Consider the following 25,360-nt stretch of genomic DNA (forward strand, 5'->3'; position numbering starts at 1 on the left):
ATGGGTGAAAAAGATGGCAGCGCCTGAACGTAAATTCTGCAGTTTACCCATACCGCTTGTTTGTCGCCACCATAGAAGCATCGTTTTTTTTTTTAAGTATGATGAAACTTTGTTAAAAAGGCTTAAAAATAAAGCGTCCCTGTCAGTGCGACTTAATTATAACGACCTTCGTGCGGCTAATGTAGAATGGTATCTCAGTGCCAAGAAAATCTCTCCATCCTATACTTATTAATTGCTTTCCCGTATTTTTCAGCCGACGGATAGTTGGAATTTCCACCGCTAAGTGGCGCAGTTACTTCCTTTTATTTCCAATCGAATAAACACTGTTAATACTCCGTCGTCTCTCGTTCCCTGTCCTAAGACAATAGTATGATCATTTATCAGTTGTGAAAACTTCACTGTATTCAGGGTTGTCATGCGAAGAACCAACTTCAAAAGCACGCATTAGCGAGCCAACTCACTATTTGTTTGGATAACATACATTTCTGCATGTACTTCCTATTTATTCGTGCGTCCTCGGGAAATCCCGTGCAGTGCAGAGAATTTGTTAATAGACTGATTCGTCACTACACTTTCTAATCAAATTATTCTTCATCCGAAGGCATGTACATACAACCAGGCTGACTGGGAACCATTTTAGTACCAGCCGCTGACTGCTTCTTCATCTGCGTCTCACTTCTAGTTTAGTATTACATGTACGCCTTTTTGTAGGCTGTCTGATAAGTTTATCGTAAACCGCACGTTGCGTGACTTGTCAACTGTTAGAAGAAGGTTCGTTTCACTAGTATGAATACTTCAGTAACACGCAACGCACCTGAGGCCTAATGTTATGCTGACAGGTTACGCCAAGGCAACTTGTCACATGAGGATGAAGTGGTGTCAGAGCACATTATGGATGTGTCGGATGCTGTGGAGCGTCGGGTGAACTGAGTCATGAACTCCAAACACAAGATGGACCAAAGGCTTCTGCACCGAATAGCGGCAAGGGTCCGCCTGCAAGTACGGACAAACAGGAATCCTCGTCTCCAGACCCAAAGCCACCGGACCCGGGTCTGCCCGGGTCTGCTACTTTGAGTCCTGTGCTTGCTGCTCAGGAGCCACCTGTCACCCAACGACCACGAGAGCAGAACGCCCCTGCTGTACAGTCACTGGAGGCGCTTCAGCCAGTGACTGTGCCACATGCCTTCTATGCTGGCGATGCCCCTTCGTCGACGGAGTGCAGCATGCAGTGTGTCGCCTGAAGTGTGAGGTTCTAGTATGTTCGGTGCCCCGTCGGCTGTCAGTGTGGTTGCGAGTGGCGTGGCCCACTCGGCTTCATGGCCCGAAACCTTGGCTGTCTCAGAAGAGCTGATGGACAACAGCGCACCTTTGAAGCGTCCTGCAGATGAAGAGGTGTGTGTCGATGGCGATGTGCAGAAGGCACCCAGTGTGGTGGCATTGGGAAGGGTCACCTCAAAACGCAGGGCGATGTCTGCCCTACAGGCCGCCGATTTGCAGGTCGACCGCCCCAGTACATGGATGACCTTCAATAAGACAAGCACCAAAAATGGCGGGCGTCACAGTAGCTACCCTTAACATTAGGGGTTCGCGTAATCGTCGAATGCGACATCAGCTATGGAATCGTTCAAACAAATGGGGTGTGAGTGTGGCAGCCATCCAGGAAACCAAGCTGTCCTTTGATGAGGAGACTGAAGCTGCTGTCGAGCCTTTTTTGTCAGAATTCAATGTTATCGTTAGTCACTCGAGAGGCTTATCAGGTGCGTGCATGCTATTCCTGGCCAACACGCTGGGGACTACTGCCGTGTCGTATAGCACAGATGATGACGGGCAACTTATCTGCTGTGACCTCGCAATTTCGGGTGTACAGTGGGAAATTGTGTTTATGCTTCTGTAAAGCAGAGTGATAGAAGGCTATTTTTCCTGTCATTAGTAGACCATTTGTCCACGGATGGTAAAATTATGCTGTTGGGTGATTTCAATTGTGCTTGTAGGGATGAAGACCGAGCAGTGTTAAGTTAGCGATATGACCTTAGAGCTGCTTTACTCACTGATTTATCATGCGAATACAACCTGGTGAATGTTGGGCAAGATAAGGGACATAACATTCATTTCACTCATTTTCAGTGCTGCTCTAGTGCTCGGCTTGACAGGATTTACGTTTCAGCAGACATGTTATCCAGCGTTTTTGGTTACTGGGTGCGGCCCATATTCTTCAGTGATCACTGCATGGTGTCTCTTCAGATAGGGAGGCACAGTCGGCGCATACTCCATCCTCGATGGGAGCTGTGGAAGCTGAATAGCTGCCTGCTCTCAGATGGAATCTTCAAACGTGCTGAATCTAATTGCTTGAAGGACACGTGGTCACGCGGTGGCCTCTCAGTTTTGCAAAAATGGGACTTATTTAAACAAGAAACAAAAAACATCGCTATTGAAGCCTCACGAAGAATCGCGTTTTTGAAGAGACATAACCTTCGAGAGCTCGGCCGTACTTTAGTTGAGCTGCATGAGTTTGAGACGATTATCCCAGGTGTCTATGGAGACGATATCACTGCCGTAAAAGCAGAGCTTCAGCAGTTTGAAACCGACAGATACAAAGAGGCCTTGATAAGATCTAGGACCCGTAGATTTCTGGATGAGCAACCATCTCGTCGGGCCCTCAGTGATGAAAGGCAGACTGCTCTAGCTAAAGAAATATTGGAAATTGAGTATGATGGTTGCACATACAGCGATTGTCCTGGTATTATTGAGGCTTTCTTTGACTATTATTGGATGCTGTTTGGTGGTTGTGCGGGCACAAACGTGACATCAGATTACAGTCACTTACTCGAAGCCTTGCCCCGACTTGACGATGAGCAGCGTGCTTTAGTGGAGGGGCCAATCACTTTAGACGAAATTAAATCTGCAATTTCTGACCTGACGGTTCAGAAATCTCCTGGGCCAGATGGCATTACTAGCGAGTTCTATAAAACATTTCCCACTTGCCTAGCGCCTGTCTTGATGGAGGTTTTCCAGGCTTCTTATGATGTTGGTATTTTGCCCCCACTTTCTATTCTGGGCATACTATAATAATTCCAAAAAGCACAGATTCGGATCGGTTAAACCGAGTTGAGGCATATCGTCCAATTTCCATCTGTAATGTAGATTACAAACTTTTTGCAAAGGTTCTTTGCAATTGTCTGCAGCTAGTTGTCGCTCACTTAATAGGCGCGCATAGGGTCTGCGGTATCAGAGGCCGCAGCATCCAAACCCATATTCATATTGCACGTTCAGTAGTGGAGACAGTATAAGATGAGATCGGACAAGTAGCTCTAATTCAGATTGACCTTGCCAAGGCTTTTGATAAAGTTCGTCATGATTTCTCGTTTGCGGCCTTAGAGCATGCAAATATTGGAGATGTTTTGCTTAGGGACGTAATACAGTGCTATAAGGAGTCCTATACAAGGCTAATTGTTAACCAGGAGCTAACCAAACCTATTCCATTGAAATTATCTGTTCGTCAAGGCTGTCCCTTATTGGCTTTGTTGTTTACCTTATATCTTGAACCCCTTTGCCTCAGTATTATTAACTGCACATCTATCCGTGGTTTCTTCTTGGCGCAGCGTGAAGTTAAGATTTTAGCCTATGCAGATGATGTCACCCTCTTTTGTTCTGACAAAAAGAGTGTGCTTGAGGCATTGCATTTGACTGAACAATTATGCGAGGTATCAGGCGCGGCTCTTAATCTACATAAATCCAAGGAGCGTTTGGTTGGGCCATTGGGGTACAACGCCAAGTCATTATGGTGGCATAAGCTTTAACTGCGGGCCCCTTCACTACCTAGGGGTCCCTGTTCACCAATTTCGCAACAGTGGCGCCTATTGGGATTCTCAGATAGTCTCCATGAGGAGACAAACCCAGGCTTCGATGGGTAGGGAACTATGAGTGTTTGCTCGGGCTCAAGTCTGCAACATTTTTTTATTTGCAAAACTTGCCTATGTGCTGCAGGTTCTCCACTGTGCGAGGAAGAAAGTGCAGGTGATTCACAGAATATTTGCTACATTCGTATGGCGTTCCCAATGGGAACCCATGCGTCACGATAACCTATTTCTTCCTCTAGAGTCTGGTGGAATCGGCCTTGTTCACTTATTCGTGCTTCAACTTGTCTCGCGCTTTTTTCTTTTTCAAATCTTCCAACCACCCTTTTTTTAGTAGCCGTGCTTATTATTAGGCGTCTCAGTGCTTATTTGCCCTTCCTATTCGCATCGACGGGACACACTCGTGAGCGGCCTTTATGGGGATTTCTTAAGGAAGTGGCTAACACATTCAATTTCATCACTGTGCGCTTTTCTTTAGACTACCTGTACAGCCTCTCCAGAAGGCAGATGACTGAGGCACTTACAAGGTATTTGTTCCCTGTACCGTTGTATCGGCAACCTTTTCTGGAGTTCCTTGACGACAGTGTTTTAAAACGTGTTAGGCGAATGTGCATTTCTTCTGCCGTGAAATCATTCTTTTTTAAGCTGCACACGTCAACGCTGCCTGTGAAAGCATGGCTTCATGCTTAAAAGATACTTGCGCCACGGACGGTGAATTGTCTCCAGTGCAATACACCAGAGGCAATTGACCATTGTTTTGTTCTGTACATTGATGCTATCTTCTTCAGGGACTTTTTACAACGAACAATTAAGAAGGACATTGATATCACACCCTACAGTATTCGTCTTTTGCCCGCGGAGAAAAACAGTGTTGTGCCATATGATCTATTTATGTTGCTGGGACTATATAGTCTCTGGAAGAGCCGCATGATGGACTGCCACGCCGAATCACCACGGTCGTCGAAATCTTTGTTTCGTGAACAATGCGCTTTGGTGCGGGGAGTATATGCTGCCCTGTAAGAGCCGCCTAGCTGGCTCCCCTATCTGGATGCATGTGTGTGCCTCCCAGGCTTTTGATGTTTAGGAAGGAGGATTCATGCAGGGGTAAGGTGGCCTGTTTTGTGGCGTAAGCGTGCCTACACTTTCCTTTTCGGCACTATTTGCATGCAATAAAGAAAAAAAGCACCTGTGGCCTAATGAATAAGGCGCTGGCCTCCGCAGCCAAAGATTGTGGGTTCGAGTCCCATCAGGTGCGAGTGTTTTTTTCTTTTGGGAACGACTCCTTAACGGACACTTTCGCGGCCGCCGTGATGCACACTGGTTCGTAATTCCGCAATGCATAAGTTATCCGTAAGTTGCGTGAAAGCTATAAACATTTAGGTATTTCGTCGTGTTGGTGCATACTGAACAAGAAAAACGCAGCGCGAAGAGGATGGAGCCGGAGGGAATGCAAACTCTCACAATGCTGTGTGTGTACGTTGTTTGTCAAAGTATCTTATTCGTGCGAAAGCGCTAAACCCGGGGTTCCGACTGTAGGAAAACCGTCTAGTGCATGTACGAGAAGTTAGCCTAGCGCGAGCGCTCCGTCCCGCGGCAGTGCACGCTCACGGTCGTCTTCAACGAAGCACAAATACGTGCTTTCGCGCTGATTCCGATGTTGTAACCATTCTCTGGAGATTTTATTAGCGATTTATTCAAAAAACAAAATAAAACGCAAGAAAAAATTGTTGGTAGCCGCGACATCTTGTTTTCTAAGATTGAAGCACCTCAGTTCCGGCTAACAGAAAGGGACAGGGGGAGTATTCACAGGGAGGATAAAAGAAAGAGGGGAGCTATAGAAAGAAAGTATAGGGGTAGCGGCAACGCTGTACACATTATACGAATATAGTGCACACTCGACGCTAGGGCCTAACTAATTTTGGCCAAATCCTGAGAAGATCTCAGGCGACCCTTCTATATCGAATTCGCACGGCCTCTGCTCGCACTCCTGCATGGATGCATAAGACCGCCATAGCATCGTCTCCGCTCTGCTCTTTATGTGGTGTGTGCGGGGATATCGAACAATATAGTGTTCCTGTATATGCTCCCGCAGGGAGCAGAGTTGCGCGACTGTTTTCCTCGCGCCGCTCTTGACGCCATTCGCCAAGCGGCCGTCACGTGATTCCGCAGACGACGTTTGTTCCAATTTGAAGTGGAAGAGCCGACTTTCCAGGCGCAACGCCGGTTCCTCGCCAGCCCCAGTTCCCTCTCGGCTGTCATCGTGATCGGACGCGTCCGGTGCGGTGTGTTCCCGCCTTTTCCGTGCGCTCCAGTTGTATATTTTTTGATAGCGTGCAGTGACGGCAGCCTCAAACTATAACGGGGTGCAGTGCGGCAAACTGCAAGAACCGTACCGAAAGCGGCAAAGCTTTTTACGCAGTGCCGTCCGGACGGTCAGTCGTACGTCAGCGATTGCGCTGGCTTTTGCGTATGGGACGCGTGAAAGCAGCTCCGAAAGGAACTCGAATATGCGAGGTAAGAGAATAAACAGCAAAACTTTACCGTATTTGCATGACTCACTTAGCCACATAACCTCCATTGTCTCATACCTCCCTCCGGCGTTGCAACCATCATTTGGCTATGTGCCTAGTCTGATCAAAATTACAGTTCAATATAAATTATAAATTGTTCAGCAGGCACGCTCAAACTCTATGTGGCGACTCATGTTTGCCATCGACAAATTATCTTCATTTTTCCTGCAACGTTACAAGTTGCAAATGAAAATGTGAACAAAGGTTTTGTTCCTAACCTGGCTGCACGTGACAGACCATTCCTCATGTGCAGCCGCTGCCAGCCCGTCTGCTTATTCTGCTGCCACCTCCAACATTTTGCAGAAATGGTTTGTTTAGTGAAATAAAGAATGTTGGACAAGCAAACTGTATGTGAAATTTAGTTCTAGTCCCCGTTTACTACACAGAAGTGGGAGGCCAGTCTCTCAGCATGACAACAAGCTTTGCCTGGACTTTTTAACTATTTTATTTGTTAAGAATACCCCTAAGGTTCCACTGACATGGATTTTAACACTGGAGGAGAGGGGAACAAAAATAGCATGAAATACTTGAGAAAGCAAAATTAGATACTCAGATAATTATTTTTCCTTGAGTAAAAGCATAGAGCAGTCCAAACCAAACATATTTCAGAATGCAGTGAAGGTACATATAATTCAAGTAGGTTAAGTGAAAACGCAATAGTGCTTAGGGAAAAACGAGCAATTAAATAACAGCATCAGAAAGAGATATCACTTTTCGAGATCCTTGGAAACTCGTATACCACAATTCAGCTGCAGTGACTTAAGGCAGGCTTCTCTAACTTTTGGATATTAAAGAAGTGTGGCACGTGATGTGTTTGGCTTGAAAAGATGACCATGGCATAGGAAAAATGCAATGGAGGGCTCGAAGTCAGAGCGACAAATGATACATATATTTTGTGCAAGATAAGCGCGCGAGTTTGCGATATCTGTGCCTTTGGTTGGTCAGATTTACTTGCGTGCAAAATTCACAGCTTTAGACTGCCCGCATTCACATCGTATGCAGCGTGGTTTCACAAGCTTCGTACCACATCGGCGGTCGCAACCCTATAGAATAATGTATTTCAATGTGGTTCTGCAGGGAGATGCATTACCGCACTTCTCTTCATCGCACAACTCACGCAGGTTTTTCATTTCCAAGCATTTCTGCGCCATTATTGTCCGTACTGCGAGCTATCGCTGCCATTCCGCGATCTTTCTGTCATGCTGTATGATATTTTCGGCAAATCAGAATATTTTTCGACGTTTTTTTCAACGAAGTATGATAGGCTTAGTATCGATCCCTGAGCACTGAGACAGTAAAATGAAAAAAGGATGCCCGCAATCGAGCGCCGTTTGTAAGCTTTTCAAAAAAAAAAAACTCGAACTGCTCTACAACGCCAGCCCCGTCATAATCCCAGCGCCTGTGCGCTCGAGGAGTGGCTTTTCCGCACATTTGGAACAAAATGGCGGACCTTCGCGCTAATCTGCTCCCTGCGGGAGCATATACAGGAACACCAGAACAATATATTATGTACTGCCCAGAGTACAACGCGGAAAGGCATGTGATGTTCGCTTCCTTCAAGAAGACAGGAACCCGTGACAGCGCAGTGCAGGACATTGTCTACCCGAGTGGAAACCAGACATGCAGAAGGGAGGCTGCACGCCTTCTTTTAACATTTCTGCAGAACACGGATCTTGTTTTTAAATGGTGACAGCAGGAACGGACTATGGCCTACTGTGATTGAATGTGTGCGTAGATGGTGTCTTCCGGAGTGGAGTACTTTATACTGTGCGTGAATGTGTGTATGGAGTGTGGCACTACAATGGCCTATGTTCTAGTGTGACTGAATATGTGCATAGATGGTGACTTCTGGAGTGGACTGTGATATGAACTGCGTGGATTGATTGTGTGCATAGATGGTGACTGCGGGAGAGAATGTGTGCTATTATAAGAGACTGTGTGCTTAGCGGGGTAGTTGCGGCATTGTTAATATTGAAGGGACGCTGCGGTGGAGCAATTGCCGGCAGACAAAGCAAGGCTAACCCCACCTGTAGCATTCAACACCTCAACCTTAACCTCAACTTTGGCCAAATCGCGCCATAATAGATGCACTTTCGAAAAGGCTAATTTTTGGGGGCTATAACGCTGAGGGTGATTGCGTTTTCCCAATTCTAGCAACTGATATCGATAATATTTACGATGGGCTGCACGCCTCTCAATAAATAAGGAGAATATAGAGTTGAAAGGGTAAATATAAATGATTAGTTATTCAGCTTACTAATTAGCACGTCTTAGCTCTATTCTGACGTGCTACAATGCTGACAATGCTATGCCGAAAAAACGCGATCATTTTACACAATTTTTCTTTACCAGAACATTTTAGGTGAAACGTCCGGTAGACACATTAGTGTATATGTTGTTGAAATCATCATTTCCTTAAAAAACGGGTTCTTCCTTGACTTGTTTCTGAGACTGGGAGTGCGGCGAGTGTGTTTGCAAGTACTTTCGGCTACTGTTCAAACTAAGAGCTAGTTGCATAGCCCAACCAATGCAGTCAAAGAGTCCTAAACCTTTCAAGCGGGTGATTGATACTGCGAACGTCAGCAGACTGCGCACCTTCAGGACTGCAGTGTCGTATTCTTCGCAGACAAAAACTGCGCCCCTGTAAGCTGAAATGGGCATCCTGTCCGAGAAGTTAATGCTTTCCAAAACGTGAGCTGAACTGAAAGTTGCAGCGGACTGCAAATCCTTGAACTAAAATGCATTTTCAGGTGTTACAAATAAGGTTTCGATTAGGGAGTTTTCAAAACTCTGTTTATCTGAAAAATTCATTCAAGTGACGTCCCGTCCAAGTGGTATCCTTCACTGTATTTAGGGAGAAAACTTATCAAATATTTTATTAACACTAGGCCATTTCGTGCGAGGCACGTAATGGTGACTGTGTTGAATATCAGCATGGGAATGGAAAGCGCAAGTGCCCTCTGGTACATGCAACATGCTAGATGTAGAGTGGTAGCGCTGCTTGCATATAAGCCCACACGTTCAAAACATGGCGGCTTAAAGGTGTGGAGACAGCACCCCCTTCAAAGCATGCGGACAACTCATGATGACTTCACAGTTCAAAACAACGTGATGTCGTAGTCATGTGGTTCTTGCCGGGAGAAATAAATTCTCGGACGTTTAGAGGTTTAGCGCGACACACGAGACTAAGAAAGAAGACACAGCATAGACTACCAATGCTGTTGTTAGTAGTCCGCCCTCGTTGTGCCATCTTTCTTCGTCTTTGGCTGGTGTGTCACGCTGAAGTTCAGTGTGTTAAAGTACCCACAGGCCCAACCATTTGTCTTCATGCCTCAGAGGTAGATTTATAAGTATAATTATAGCTCCTCGTCTGCGAGCCGCTCCTGAGTGCCGGAGGTGGCGAGCAATAGGTTGTTACAGAATTGTGCCAATAGACCGATCCCACCAGCCAATGTGCGCATGCGCCGGTTTTCCGGAAGTCGCACCGCCGCCATGCTAGTTGTAGTCGAGTCGTGAGCCGCACTACAGCTGTACCATTCTAATCGGCGCTCATCGAGCACATGCAATCTTCCCGCACATCTCTCCGACTTCACCATCGAGGAAATTTCGTCATGTGAGTACTTTATGAAATTTTATTGGCTCTTTCATGAAAGCTCAACGTTCGAAAGTTTCTGCTGCTCTTCCTTTTCTGTTGATATGCGCGGGGTATCGCATTGGTTTTAGCTTCATTCACACTTGAGAGTCGCAGAGCTCGCGCGACCCGCAGTTGCCTGCGACTACACCGCAGCTCGACAACACCGATGTTCACACTTGCAAGGGCGACCTGCGGGTCGCCTTCTCGTTCGATTCTCTTTTGAAATGAGAACTCTTGGGAATGACGCCGTTCGCGCGCTTTCGAGAGTTTCGTCTGCTTTGGCCGCGTCTCCTGCGCTCGCGCTTGGCCCTCAGAAGTGCTCTGGTCCCTCGATGTTAGCTATGTAAGTACGCACTGTGACGACCTGAGCGAAGAGGAAGATATAGCGGCAATGTGCACCGCGGCCGTACAGGCGGCCTGCCAGCCAGCCTGGATGCCGACCGCTAGCGTCAGAAAAATGCGCTAGTATGTTGTTCGCGTTCATACCATGCTCTGGGAAGTCGAACTTAAAAAATGAATCAATTTTGAGTGTCGTTGACCAATATCGAGCTGCTGGATACAAGCAAATTTCTTCTCATAGCCGCTTTGCTGCTGTTGTCCAAAGCGGCTCGATCGCCTGTCGTCTGCTTTCTCCGCTGCTGAAGGCGTCGCGGAAATCGACCATATTTCTATATTATCATGAGACGGGGTCCACAATAAAGCCGTGACAAATGTAGCATCTTGGTTGCAGCGCTGGTCAGTTCCGAAACGCCCTCGGCTGCGGCATCGACGTGAAAACGGCTAGGCTTAGCGACGACTACGGCAGCCAAGGAGCAGAGTTCGTCGCTCGGTGCACCCGCGAGCGGCGTCGTTGCCGAAGTCTCGGCTCGCTCGCCGATTGGTTCAGCGGTTTGCGACTCGCAATCGCGAGGCTGAAAAATCGAGCAGCGAGCGACTGGGCCGCGACTGTCGCTTTTCGACCAACGCGACCGTTTGCGACTGTCGCTTTTCGACCAAAACAGTCGCGCGACCTCTGCGACTCTCAAGTGTGAATGGGCCCTTACAGGTGCTGTGGTTTCATATCAGTTCACGAAACTGTATTATCTGGACTCCTGCATTACTATTGCAGTGCACTCATGCATTGGATACATTTAATACTGGAAGTAATTTTTTCCCTGTAAATTGTTTCGTTTGTTTTTGACTGATTTTTGCATTATGATTTTTATCTTATTCCTGCCTTTTCTTTTCCCTACTGTTATCCTATCTTTAATTGCCAGCTCAATAACCTTACGTGATATTTAGGGTTCCTTGTAATTGCAACTTAACATATTTAGATTTGCCTTATTACAGCATTCTTTAAGCATTTTAAGTGCACCCTCACCTCAATACAGTACCTACCTTCAAAGGATTTCAGGGAGTGTATGAATGATAAAATCAATGAAAATGAGAAACAGCATTCATTGAAGCCTATGCATGCTCTAGGAAAATATAATTGTTATCAGATTAACAGCAGAGTATGACACAGGATTGAATAGACATCTGTAGGGTACAAGCATCATTAAATGAAGTTTGTATCACGTGAACAGTATATGCAGCCTGTTTACTGCCTTAGCTTATATATGGATTATGAGGCACTGATTGTCTGGTACTGCCTGGCTTTTTTTCTTAGCACTGCATGGTGTTTAAATGCTCCTGTTTCACCTACAACAGTGGAAATGCCATGATCAAAATATGTAGCCTCAGAAAGTGTATAGACTGCAGGAAGTTGAGCCTGCAGTGTTCGGTTTGAAATTGCCTTGGCATGTGGTATAACCAGACTTTTTCATTTCTGACAGCTGTGCACGATTCTGCCATGTCATGTGGACTACGCAGTCACAACAGTCAAGGCTGGACCAGCAAAACAGAGTCACTGAACCCTTTCTTTGGAAAGGAGCACATTGTTAGGTATGCAAACTGCATATAGTAAGCTGCCATTGTTCTCTAAAACTGATGATTGCCTATTTGAAGCATGAGGAAGCATGCCCATGGTAAAATGTTTAAAAAATTTTAATGTTTTTTTTTCTCAAACCAATAGTGTGCTGGTACAAATTCTTTATTTCATTATGAAGTGTCTGCAAGGTTTTTACAGAACTCAGTGTTATTAACTCGTTATGATAATGGTTTCAGTTCTGCCGCTGTGGTGGTTGAGTGGTTATGGCGCTCGGCTGCTGGCCCGAAAGATGCGGGTTCGATCCCGGCCACGGCGGTCGAATTTCGATAGAGGTGAAATTCTAGAGGCCCGTGTACTGTGCAATGTCAGTGCACGTTAAAGAACCCCAGGTGGTGGAAATTTTCGGAGCCCTTCACTACTGCGTCTCTCATAGCCTGAGCCGCTTTGGGACGTTAAACCCCCATAAACCATAAACCAAACCGGTTTCAGTTCTGCTGTGCAACTCGCCTTTTTACTTATTCAAAATGCATCCTTTGGGTATGTTATCGTTTGAAACGAAGTAATGCTTAGAAGTGCTTAATTTGTTACTTTGATCTGTGTGCTGCATTTACCTTTCGGTTTGGTGTAGTCTCAAGCCTGTGTGAAATCTCGGAAGTGGGAAAGGGGATGGTGCTTATTAAGCAATTTAAGTGCCTTTTTGCCGATTTCGGGGGCACTAGTACATGTCTTGCAAAGTCATTATCTTATCTAAAATACACTGACTGCAATATGTCAAGATGGCTTGTGAAGATTCCAAATGCCTGTTTTATAAAGCAGCAAAACGGTTTCATAGTGTGTGACTTTAATCGACAGAGTCCTCCTAAATTGCCTCTTTTGGATGTACAGACCAGATTTAAGCTCATGTGAAGGAATTTCTCTATTTTCAGAGCTTCTACAGTGCTAAAAAACTTTAGTATGCAAAGTAATCAGGGTTCTTCCCAGAAAATTTTGAGAGGTGGACATTTGTGGGCGAATGGGGGGGGGGGGGGGGGGCAGAGGCTGTGTAAATGGACCCATTGCATTTTTGAGGACGCTTCATAGCACAATCTGTGGCTGGAATGTGTAGATGTACATGCTTGAAAAAAAGCCTTGGAAGTGTTATTAATGTTGAAGTTTATTTTTTTGTGCAGGTACATCGAGAGCAAAGGGGCTCGAAAACATCGAGAGAGTGGCCTGCGGCTTTTCACGTCAGGCCATTTACAGAAGTTGGTATTTTCAACTGAAGACACGGCAGAGACCGTGGTGAAGGCACAAGTGCTCGCATCTATGGCAACACGGACAGCATATAATGTTGGGGTCAGGTTGCTTAAGTGTGATGGAGAAGTGATAAGCGGCAATTGTTCATGTATTGCTGGAAAGGCGGAGTGTGTAAACATGTATGCTGTGTTTTATATGGGCTGATGCACATTGCACAGCATGACCTTACTAATGTACCAGATGCCGTGGCATGCACTGAAGGCGAACGTCAGTGGTACAATCCCCGAGACCCTAAGAAAGTAACTGAGCAATTCCAGCACATTGTTTTTTCTAAGGACACCACCGAAAGACTCAGCGACGCACCAAGGCATCACAAAAGAAGAGCAGTGTACTCATCACTGCGAAGTGAGGATACCAATTTGTCCACATCGCACCTTATAAACCTGCATGGCAAGTTGAGAGCAAGCAAACTGGACTGCTTCGCAGATGTCTTGGAAGCCAACGACTTCATGCCAGCAAAACGAAAGAAAGCCGAAAGTTCAGACCCTGAAGATGTGCCTGGACTACCTGCAAGGTGGCTGGAGCGAGCTAAGCAGGGGGACGCTTTGTTGCCCTACACGCAGGAAGAAGTTGCAGCCTTAGAGGCAGCCACACGACTTCAAAGTGGTTGCCTCCTTTGGCATAGATACAGGGAAGGCATGATTACAGCATCACTGGCACATAGAGTGTACACTTGGGTGAAAACATGCCAGACAAAAATGGGACCACATGATGCCCGAAGCCTCACTGCTGCAGTAATGGGAGTGAGAAAAGTTAGGGCAACATTTGCTATGAAGCGGGGACTATTGTGCGAGCCTGAAGCCCGACAAGCCTTTCAGGAATAAAATGATGGACATGTGGAGCTGGAAGTTAGTGAGACTGGCCTCTTCCTCTCTAGAAAGCACAGCTTCCTAGGAGCAAGCCCAGATGGCCTTGTGAAGTGCAAATGCTGTGAACCACGGCTACTGGAAATCAAAGTCCCTGTCAAGGTTGAAGACTTTGCCAAAACACAGTTTCGTGATGGACAGCTGAAGAAAAGCAGCAAATATTATACGCAGGTGCAAGTCCAGATGGGTGTGACCGGCCTGGATTTCTGTGTACTCTTCGTATACAGCAAAGAAAAGTGTGTGCAAATTCTCGTGCCCTTTGACAGTGATTTCTTCACAGAGGTAGCAAAACGCTGCAATTTTTTTGCTACAATGTATTTGCTGCCCCACATTTCCAGCAACTGCTGAAGTACGTATGCTGATGCTTGTAGAAGAAATTAATACTGCTGTTTTTTTTCTCGATGATCCATAACAGCGCGACAGACGGGACAAAGAAGAAGAAGAGACACAACACACAGCGCTGACTCACAACTAAAACGTTTATTGGCTGCCAGCCAGTTTAAATACGGGCCTGGTGGCCGGGAAAAAAATACAAGCACGGTTGACTTGCGTGATATCAAACATCGGCAGTATATCAGGCACGTGTCAACATACAAGAGTCTTTAGTGCAAAATATCACCGCTACAGCAGGCACGAGTTTTCATTCACAATCAAGGTAGCAGTTTTCCTTATCCGACAGGGCTACAGAGGGAGTGCTGATACACTGCCAGTTTGGCCGATGTGTTAACGAAAGATTAAAGGAGCACCAATATATCACAGGCCAGGTAGCAAAACATTGCAGAAACTGCAAAGACAACGAAGATGGCGAAGACGAGGAAGACGACGACGACTCCAAAGCTTGTTTTCCCCTTTACAAAGAATTCTCTGTAATAGGTAAGAACTGCGACTCGCTAGCTAGGGAAATAATAGAAGCCCACCCGATAGCTAGGACTTCAGATCAGTGTATCAGCACTCCCTCTGTAGCCCTGTCGGATAAGGAAAACCGCTACCTTGATTGTGAATGAAAACTCGTGCCTGCTGTAGCGGTGATATTTTGCACTAATGACTCTTGTATGTTGACACGTGCCTGATGTACTGCCGACGTTTGATATCGCGCAAGTCAAGCGTGCTTGTATTTTTTTCCCGGCCACCAGGCCAGTATTTAAACTGGCTGGCAGCCAATAAACGTTTTAGTTGTGAGTCAGCGCTGTGTGTTGTGTCTCTTCTTCTTCTTTGTCCCGTCTGTCGCGCTGTTATGGATCATCGTCAGCACCAACTCGTCCAACTGGTATTGTCGTTTTTTTCTCGAACTTTGGGTACTTGCCTGTGATCAGCACAAATGTTTATCAGCAGCATTATGGATCTGAGAGGACAGAGTTAACTGTTAAGCTACCTCGTTATTAAAGTAGCCTAACTAACCCCTGCAGCTGTGCTTGTAAAGTGTCTATCTTTGTACTGCATGTGGCCATTCACAAACACCATTTGTATGTAGGCATAGGTGTACTAATACATTGCACAGAAACATCTTGGGCATGCATATGGTACTACTCACCATAATCTTATCATTTAACCGTGAGGACAAAGAACCATGCACATTGAAGCAATCGGTAATAATAAATCTAGTCTAGTACACAATCTAGCATTTTCTGGCTGGTAGTATAAAATGAACGATAATTAGTGACATTGTTCGGATGCTGTTGAGTACAATTTTCAAATCATAGCAGTCATGATCTGTGCAAGTATTCAAAAAAAATTTTAAGTTCACCGGTGACTTGAAAGTCAATGGTATTTCAGATAACACAAGAGACTCCTGTTGTAAAAATGAATGCTTCCTTAAACATTGCTTTTATTGTTTGTACATACACCTCTCTTAGACAAACTGAGTGGCTTATAATGAAGCACAAATCATTCCTTGGATTTCAGATGTTTTGATAACCACGTGACCATGCCCAGGCATGAAGATGACTATCTACTGAATTATGTGCTTGAAAGCTGAGCTTAGTCAACACATACTTCCAAGTCAAAGAATGACACCCACTGTGCTGGAGCATTGTCAGTATATTGACGACAAATAGCTGCCTTTTTCCACAGTTTTATGAGGGCATTGGACTGCAGAACATGTTCAAACAGACTGACTGCGATAGCAACAGTTAAGCCGTTCTGTTTTGCAATACATCAGTAATTTTCTTTTTTATGCGCTGGTACTATCAAAGTTGAGTCTATTGAAAGGAAATGGAGACAATCTGCTAGGAAAGCTTGTCATGCTCGGCACGCAATGGCTGACAGCCTTGAACATGCTGGAGGCTTTGGGGAATGATAGCACTTTAAAAGGTGCGGATGTAAACTACTAGAAGAATTGAACTGTTCAACTTGCTGTCTGTTCTATATACAACATGTATGAATGATCATCCCCAACATACTTGGAGTAACAAAATGTTCAGTCTGGCTTCCAGAAAGCCTACTCTGCAATGGACCATTCTCACAACATCAATGAGCGGATAAAAAAAAGGGCACATAATGTAACCAACTTCTGTGTACAGCCTTCATAAGTGATAAAACATTTCGCTTGGTTAAAATCTCAAAAGTTGTGCAGACATTCTTCAACAAGAGTGTCGAGGAGGCATCTAATAAGGTAGTGAAAAATATCTCAGTTGCACAGCCATGGTGGTCCTTCATGGAGGAAGTGATAAAATTACAATCAGGAAGTGTGTCAGAAATGAGGACATGATTTCTCCAGTAGTGTAGTATTGATCGTGTGTTTACAAGCAACGAGAAATGAGTGCAGTTAGTTGGGGAACATAAGTCAGTTATTGACATCATGGTTGAAATCTAGAAGAAATGGGCATGGACAAGACACGTAATGCAAAGGAAACATAACCGATGCTCCCTTAAAACAGCAGATGAGGTGTTGAGAGGGGGCAAGCGTAGCAGGGAGTGCTGTTTTGTTGACGGATGAGAATAGAAGTTGGGGACGTCAGGTGCATGCAGTTGACACCGCACAGGGTTCATTACATTAATACAGAAATCTGCCCTGCAGTGAGCATGGGCTGATAATGGCTATGCCAACCAACGAAAAACATGGATCATAATGAAGACGTGTACGAGCATACTGGCACAGCCTTCCATTCCAAACATGAAGAGCCTGTTGTGGTTGCCGAGTGGTTAGGGCACTCGACTATTAACCCGAGCGACCGGGCTCAAACCTGGCTGCTGCAGCAGCATTTTGATTGAGGTGAATCACAAGGCAATTGTATACAGTGCAATGTCAGTGCACATTTAAGAACCCCAGGTAGTCAAAAATTCTGCAGCCTTTAACTACAGCATCTCTCATAGCCTGAGCTGCTTTGGGACATTAATCGCCATACATGAAATCAAACAACAAACACTGAGAATTCACACCTGCTCACAGCAATGGTTCACCAACGAAGTTAGTCAAGAGTGCACAAATGTGCCACACTTTGTTCAGCTGTCCAGACATGCTGTTTGGGAACACTTGGGAGAGCATTCTGTATGTCTTGATTTTCCTGATCACCCTTTCCACATGTATCCGCACACTAGCAATCAGTCTTGTCTCATTTTCATCTTCTTCTGAGAGCTGAGGCCGTCCTTCCAGGAATGGTGGTATGTTGAGGTCCAGGGACCGCTGCTTGCACTCTTCTTCAATGGTGAATCCCCTGTCAGCCATCACACTTCGCCCTGGTGCAAACTTCTCCAGCACCCCAGAAGAATTTGTCAGTGCTTTGTCAGACACTCTCCCGGGAGCCAGATCTGATACAAATGTGACAAATCCATTAGGGCTGCAGACAACTAGTCCCTTTGCAGTATTATGTTTTTTGTATGTGGAGTACGTTTCACTTTGGACTCTGAATGAAGATGGTGTTTCTATGAAAATTTCAGTGCAGTCGAGTATGCCGTCAACAGTAGTGTAGCCTTTGTCGCTGAACGCTTTTGGCCTGTACTTGTCACATAGTTCTGGTGGCATCCAGGTTGGGACCTACAATGAGGTATGAAAACAGCGATATTTGCATTCTATGCATGCATATATAGTACCCGTTTTACTGCAATACTGCAAGGCCCCTGTGGATGTTGTGATTCATCAAGACCATTAAAGAGACAGAAGACAAAAGGCACAATAAGGAACATCATAAAAAAATTGACGGTGGTTTAGCTCTGGTTAAACCTGGTATGTAGCGAGAGCTACCAAAAGCCGCGGCCCGTTTCTGTGAAGGCAGCAGCGCCCTTTCTGTACCCTCGCTATTGTCCCCCTTACCCTCGCATAAGGGTCCGGTCACCGCTAAATGGGACGATCAGCTAGGTACAGGGGTTTAATTGAGGGGCTTTACCCACGACTTCTTCCTACCCTTGTCTGGAGACGCCACTTCGTATGCCCTCATGTGTTTGGTCTCCCTCTACTGCGGGCTCTGAGCGACGACGACGGTAGACGAGACGCGACACCGAAGAAACGCAGCGCTCGCCTCCCGCCACGCCGAACCGTATATATATACAAACTGCGACAGCCCCTCTCCTCTACTACGCATGCGCACAACTGGCGATGCGAGCGGCAACTGCTCCACGACGAGCGCACGGCCCTGCCAGCTGTTGTGGTTGCTAGGCAACAGCTCAAGGTCAGTGCGACCATGCTGAAGAGGCTAAGTGGCTGGCGTAGTGTAGCTCTCGCTACAAAAAGAACTGATGCTTACATACCTGGCAAAGCCTATTGTCCAAAAAATCCAACCATGTTGCCCACATCCTTGAGACAGTGGTTTTAGACACAGCAAACCTGTTAATAGAACATCATTTATCAAAATGTGCACTTCAGTAATTTGCAGCTCCTAGACAACAAAATAAGTGAGAAGAGGAAGCTACTGTTGCAGTTGAAAGGTTCCATAACACAGGTGTTTAAACAACTTCAGTAGCAAAGGCAGGCAGTATAACAAATGATGAGTAGAAATGTAGCGTGTACCCTTAGCTTAGCTTCAGAAGTCCATGCGGCATTCAATGAAAGTGATCGCTAACAAAAGCAGCATTTGGTAATGGTCATTTCATTAATTTATTGCTGGCACGCGTACGAGTATGGTGTGGCCCTCCAGTCAACGTGACTATCCATTGATATGTAGAAAGATTTCCTGGAATATTAATGTCTGTATAAAAGAAACATCATGGTTCCTTGAAGTCATCGGGAATCTCATGGACTGCTAGAATCTACAGGGACATCGACATCGTATTGTGGAGTCCTAACACATTACCCATGGTGCTCACTGGCTTGGCCTTCCGCTTCCGATGTGGGAGCGACCCGCTTAGTGGTTAATTATCGCTACTTGCAGGACCAAATAAAGTTTTCCATCCATTCATCCACTGACCGTGCAGCCCCTTCGTTACTAAAAATCAAGTATCATGATGTTAAAACAACAAGGATAACTTTTAACTGAAAACTGTAATTTACAGTGCACTGTACTACACTATGCTCTAAGGCATTCAGCTGGTAGTTTTACAGAGCATAAGCGACTAAGGCTGTCATGCACTCAACAGCTGTTCATCACAATGTGTTTTAAGAATGTAAGGTAATTAACTTTTTGCACATTTTTACTCAAGAATCAAAGTGCCTCTACAATGAGGTACTACTGTGTGAGGAGTAACTGCATATACTGCAGCTGCCCTTCTGATAAAACATGTTAAGCTGTACATTTTGGTTAGACTGTTCAGGGTATCCTACACGCATAGTGTGTATGTGAATGTAAGCAAGAGTGAAAATCGTATTGGGTTCTGCACTGTCAATCAAGATGCACCAATGTAATGGCATAAATCAAAAAGGCTGGTCGGATTTGCCTGTCTACACTGCACAGTGGGTTCATACAAAATGTTTTGCAGCAAATTTCTTCGTAAACAGATGGGAAAACATTTCTGAGTCACACTTATTAACCAAACAAAAATTAAGTACAAATGGCGCTTAGTACCAAATAAAAACGTATCAAGGTTTAAATGTTGACAGCCTACCTGTATGCAAGATCAAGGCCATCAAGACCAAGCCGTAGCCGCATCAGGACAAGCACGAGTTGGGTCTTCAAAGGCAGGATGAACTTTCTGTCCTCACTGTTCGTCTCTTTCATCTGCCAGAACTGAAGACGTTTCGCATCTGGCTCTAAAAATGACCAAAAAGCCTCCAAACGCTCGCTGGACGTGAAGCCTGTGTAATAGCGAAGCTTTTTCTCATCTTTCACAAGCTCTTCATATGTGTTTTCTATATTCTGAGCAGCTTCAGCCTTGCAAGTTTTTACTTTTCTCTGCATGGATGATAGCTCGAGTCTCAGGCACCTGTTCTTCTGCTGAAGACGGTCGCACAACTTTTTTGTTTCAGCGTGATCAAGCCGACTTCGTTCCAGCTGGCGCTTTAGCTCTGCCACTTGTGCATTTGCTGTTTCAGCTTGCTCCAAGAGATCTGTTGCAATGTGCTTTTGTTCACAAAATTTCTTGACAAGCTCATCATAACTAAATTTTTGGCTGCTGTACGAGTGGTCCATTAGTATGTTAACTTCAGGCTGTCGACAGTCGCTCTCATTGCTGCTGCTGGCAAAGGCGGACACTTCCTGCCCGCGTTGTTCGGTACACACAGTTGAGGTGCTGGAAACTTCAGGCTGGAAGGTGAAAATAAAACATAAGAAAGCAATGTGTTTTAGTAACCTGAGAAATGTTATAATGTTTGCAATGCAGCCATAGGTGATGCTTTGCACACACATGTTTTTATTGCTTCACAGGAGTTCAAATTTACTACATATCCCCTCTTGTTTTTTTATGCAACAGTCCAATTAATCTAGCCATCTCCTTGTGTCAAACTATCCCAAAAATAGAAATGGAGTATACGTAAGCATGACATGCTATTTTTTCTTTCCTCCTTATGCTTATCTCACCTCAGTTCTTGTCAGCAGTCGCCTCTTCTCCACCTTTTGCTGTCTCAGGGGGAAAATTGAGGGAACACGGACCATGTAAGTCTTTTTGCCCCCTTCGAAGTGGGCACTGCATACTCTGTGTCCCGTGGTTGGAACAAACTTTGAGAACCTGGGTAGAGAAAGTTTCAGCATTACATCTATGATACTGCAAAGCACGGCCAGGGCTACTGCATTGTACTTTATGCATTTGGTATGCTCAAGCTGTATGCCTTTACTCCGCTACTACAGTAACACTTTTTCTAGATTAAAAGTACATATTGATCAAGAATATGGTGCCAATATGGTGGATTTAATTTTCACTTTTTTTTTACAAAACCACAAATGCATATAACTTACAGCTGTTGCAGACACTTAGCTCAATAGTTGCAATGAAATGGTCGCGTGCTTACGCCAGCTAACAACATCGCGGAACTAAAGGCGAAGTTTAGAGATACCGCTAGCCCCTGGGATAATCCGTGAAAGTTCACCTGATCTTGGGCCATGATGTTCCTGCTAAGTGGCTGCCAAGGGTCCCGTGAAGCGAGCATATTACGTCGATAGCAAATATAACGCCTGGCTGTGCCATGCGGTAAAAAAAAAAAATCAAGAAGTACTGCGTCTATCCGCTCTGCCGTTCGCGTTTCGGCCGCGTTTCTTGCACCGCGCTTGTACCACAGCACATGGTAACAAGAACAGACGACCCTGGAGTCGTTCACGATAAAGTCATGGACGACTGTACCCTCTTTTTTATCATACATCTAGAAGCACCACGAAAAGAAATGCGAACGGCGAAGCGCGTCGACACTGCGCAGTTCGCATTTACTTGTGTCGCCGCTGTAAACTCGTCAGTGAGCTTACCTTCCCCTACGGATGCGTGTTTCCTGCCAGTGGTGTGAATGAAACAACGTAACCCACGTTCAGGTCGAAAAGAATTCTACTTGTAATCAAAGCACTCAATCAAAATGAAGCAAAGAAACGGGGGACCTACATCAAAAAACATCGGCGTGCAAGTACAAACGGGCTAACGATGGTTGATCCATTCCAGAAGAGGCATACGAAAGCACAGGTGCCCAAACATTATATTCTTTGGAATGTTCAACTACTGCTTTTACATTCCGATACAAGAAGCTGCTCAATTTACTTGAGAAAAAGCTTTATACATCGTAAAAAGCCGTCTTACCTACCAGTCTGTCCGGCCCTGTTTATCCTCTGAAGCCACGTCTGTCGGAGTTTGTGGTCTTTCGGAAAGACATAAAACCCGAGGCCTTTGTCCCTCGCACTGTTGTTGTAGCACCCAGGAACGCAACAGGTGAATCCTCCCATAGCAGGATAGCTCCACACGTATTAAGAATCGTCCGGACGCGCGACACGTAGGCAATCCGCGCGGCTGCAGCGGCCGGGTGACTACATCTACCAGCATGCACCGCGGCAGCGGTGGCGCAGTGAAACTAGGCGGTGGGATCGGTCTATAAAGTTTAGCACACATAAAAAGATACAACGGTGCAAATTTTTTACCGAAGTCAATATATTAGTTCAAAACCGTAACACACCCAACTTGGAATAGTAAAAAACAATAGGCTGCTGTACTAACCCACGAGACGAATTTAAACTTTCCACCGCAGCGGTCGCCTGCTCGTTTGAGCATCCGACTCGCATGAGGGATTTTCTCGGTTCGACCCCTAGCGCCACCAGGTGCCCACCGGTGATACAATGTGTAAAAGATATCCCCTGCCTGGTGCTCACCTTCTTAGTAGTCGACACGTAGTCGACGAGAACGTAGCACGAGAACAAAACGAAGCCAAGAACTTGAAATCAATGCTGATAAAAGGCGAGCAGCCGCAAGCAATGAAGTCACTATAGATGACGAGATACATCGGCCAAGGCGGGCAGTACCCGGCAGCTTGAGGCAAGCAAGCCGCAAAATTTGACGTCAAAGTGGATGAGTTAAGAGCTGCTGGCCGCTACTGTGAGGGAACGTGAACACACATATTATTTCTTTAAAAGAGCGTTCTACGTTTCAACCAAATGCAAACAATTAAAAGTTTGAAAATCTAGTAGTTGATAATACTATCATTGAAACTAATTAATACTATAACTGAAACTAATAATACTATAATTAAACTAATAATACTATCATAATACTACAAACTAATATTACTATAATTGAAACTAATTGATTGAAACTAAATTAATAATACTATCATTGAAACTGCAGCGTCGGTAAAATACCTCGGGGTTAATTTTAGCTCTAATTTATCCTGGAGCTCTTATATTGAACTGATCTCTACTAAAGCCCTAAAAAAACACAAAACTACACGCATTCAACATGCAAATCAGGCCTGCAATAGAATACGCGTCAGTGATCTGGAACGCTCATTATACCTATCTTATTAACATGCTGGAATCTGCGCAAAACAAGGCTGCTCAATTCATCCTTTCCCGTTACTCTCGGTATCAATATGTAACAGCACTGAAAATATCGCTCCATCTCCCGCCTTTGGTCATGCACCGAAAATTCAGCCGTTTATCTTTTTTCCATACTCTCTACCACAGCAACATACCATTTGCAAGTTCACATCTTCTCCCGGCACCGCACACATCGGCTCGTGTAGATCATATGAAGAAGACTAAACCCATTTTCGCTCGGACAGAAAGACACAAATACTCACCTTTGGTACTAGCTATTGAAGAGTGGAATTCGCTTCCTTCTAGAATTGCGGCTATCGCTGGAACATCACCATTTCGAACAGCTCTTTGGTCATACTTAGAAAATTCCAATGTAGAATGATGTGCGTTTTTTTTTGTTTGCTCACTGTGTGCGTGTCGGCCGTAACTTTCTATGAAACGTTAGATGCCATGTTTTGTAACTCCTGCAGGTGCGATTTTTGTTTTGTTTTGTGGAATTTGCTACATGTTCATTTTTTCAGTACCTGTTCCTAGCCATTCCCACCCCCCCTATTAACTTGTACCTGGCTTCTTAACTTGTTTTTTTCTGTCTTCAGCCGTTTATATGCTGTATTGTATATTTGGCGAGTTTTCTTTAATGAATCCCCCCTATGTAATGACCGCATTGGGCCTTTAGGGTATTGAAATAAATAAATAAACAAATAAAATTGCTTTAAATGGGTATAAATATTAAGTATGTAGCATTTATTTTTCTCTTGTTCGCGTTTGTCCGGACACTTCACTTTGGCGCTTCACTTCCGCAGCTTCGCGATCTATGTAAACTGACCTCGTGTGCAACGCGTGGTCCCAGCCACCAGCGAAGGTGCACGAGCTACAGCCTTGATGTGCACATGGAGAACGATCCAGCATGTCTTCTGTCAGAACCCGACCATACGCGATAAGCAAGAGAGCGGCTCGTGACAACTGAGGCATTTTGACATGCCCCAATGAGCATTAAAAGTTCCTTGGACGTCCTAGCTGCGGACGCTTAGAACCAGGCCGCCCGAGAAAGTTTCAGTGCCCATCGGGGCTACAGGACAGACGTAGCCCAAAGTTTGGAAGTTTCAGCTGTTTTATTCATTAACGAACGCCAAGACTGCATGTTATAGCAGCCGACGAAGTGCATGTATCAAGGAGGACGAACTTGGCGCGGTTTATTAGGCTGGACCACAGTAATGTCTGCGCCGCAATGCACAGGCCGATTGCCTGTTCGCACTGATTTGAAAGCTACGGTTCGAGCCGCCTCGAGGAGCTGAAGCCTTCTGGGGCGGTGTAAACGCCATTCGGTCGTTTAAAAGTTCAGCCCGACAGAATCAGCTCGCCTCGCACCTGCTTGACAAAATGCATGTGGCTGTTGGCTGCGGGCCGCACGACGTTATGGCCTGCAATGAAAAATCGGAATCTTTTCTTCGTCTCGACGCTCGAGGAGGCTGTGATCTGGATCCGCTAAACGCCAATTCACATAAACTTGGTCGGATTGAATTGTATGGTTCCTACTGCTGACCCGGCCCCTCCGGGTCGGCTTCTTGCGAACGAGAGCACAGTTTTACAGAATCGAGGCAGTTCACTTCTCAAGCGGCTTATTTCTGTCGTTACCTGGCAGTTCACTGACGTGCTTTTATGCTCTTTTTAAAACTTCTCTGTTTATTTGTGGTGCCATCTGGACCATATTGTATTTAGCGTCAGCTTCCTCTACCTTGAATTTACTTTGAATATGACGCTTATTTATACAGCCTTTTCCCCGACTACCAAAATTTCTGGCCACTCTCAGGTTGGGGGTATATGTATTACCGGGGACACAGGTGTCTAGGATGCTCGGAAAGCGATTGTAGCCCATAGGCGCCACGTTTGTCAGCGATCACATCATTTCACTAAAAGAGATTA

At 45.3% G+C, this 25,360-nt stretch overlaps 1 protein-coding gene and 1 pseudogene across 1 annotated transcript; one reads left to right on the forward strand and one right to left on the reverse strand.

Annotated features, from left to right (window-relative positions):
• The first annotated feature begins 933 nt into the window (after nucleotides 1-933).
• Nucleotides 934-14,601, forward strand: LOC144122022 (uncharacterized; annotated as a pseudogene).
• Nucleotides 14,602-15,318: 717 nt separating this feature from the next.
• LOC144115639 (uncharacterized) lies at nucleotides 15,319-22,439 on the reverse strand. The gene is made up of 5 exons (XM_077650068.1): nucleotides 22,212-22,439; nucleotides 21,014-21,161; nucleotides 20,103-20,740; nucleotides 18,813-18,888; nucleotides 15,319-18,102 (listed from the first exon to the last, which is right to left on the reverse strand). Exons 1-5 carry the CDS (start codon nucleotides 22,352-22,354, stop codon nucleotides 17,512-17,514), a joined length of 1,596 nt encoding a protein of 531 aa, XP_077506194.1. The 5' UTR covers nucleotides 22,355-22,439; the 3' UTR covers nucleotides 15,319-17,511.
• Nucleotides 22,440-25,360: the final 2,921 nt, after the last annotated feature.

This window comes from Amblyomma americanum, chromosome 1 (genome assembly GCF_052857255.1).
Source record: "Amblyomma americanum isolate KBUSLIRL-KWMA chromosome 1, ASM5285725v1, whole genome shotgun sequence".
Classification (NCBI taxonomy): domain Eukaryota; kingdom Metazoa; phylum Arthropoda; class Arachnida; order Ixodida; family Ixodidae; genus Amblyomma; species Amblyomma americanum.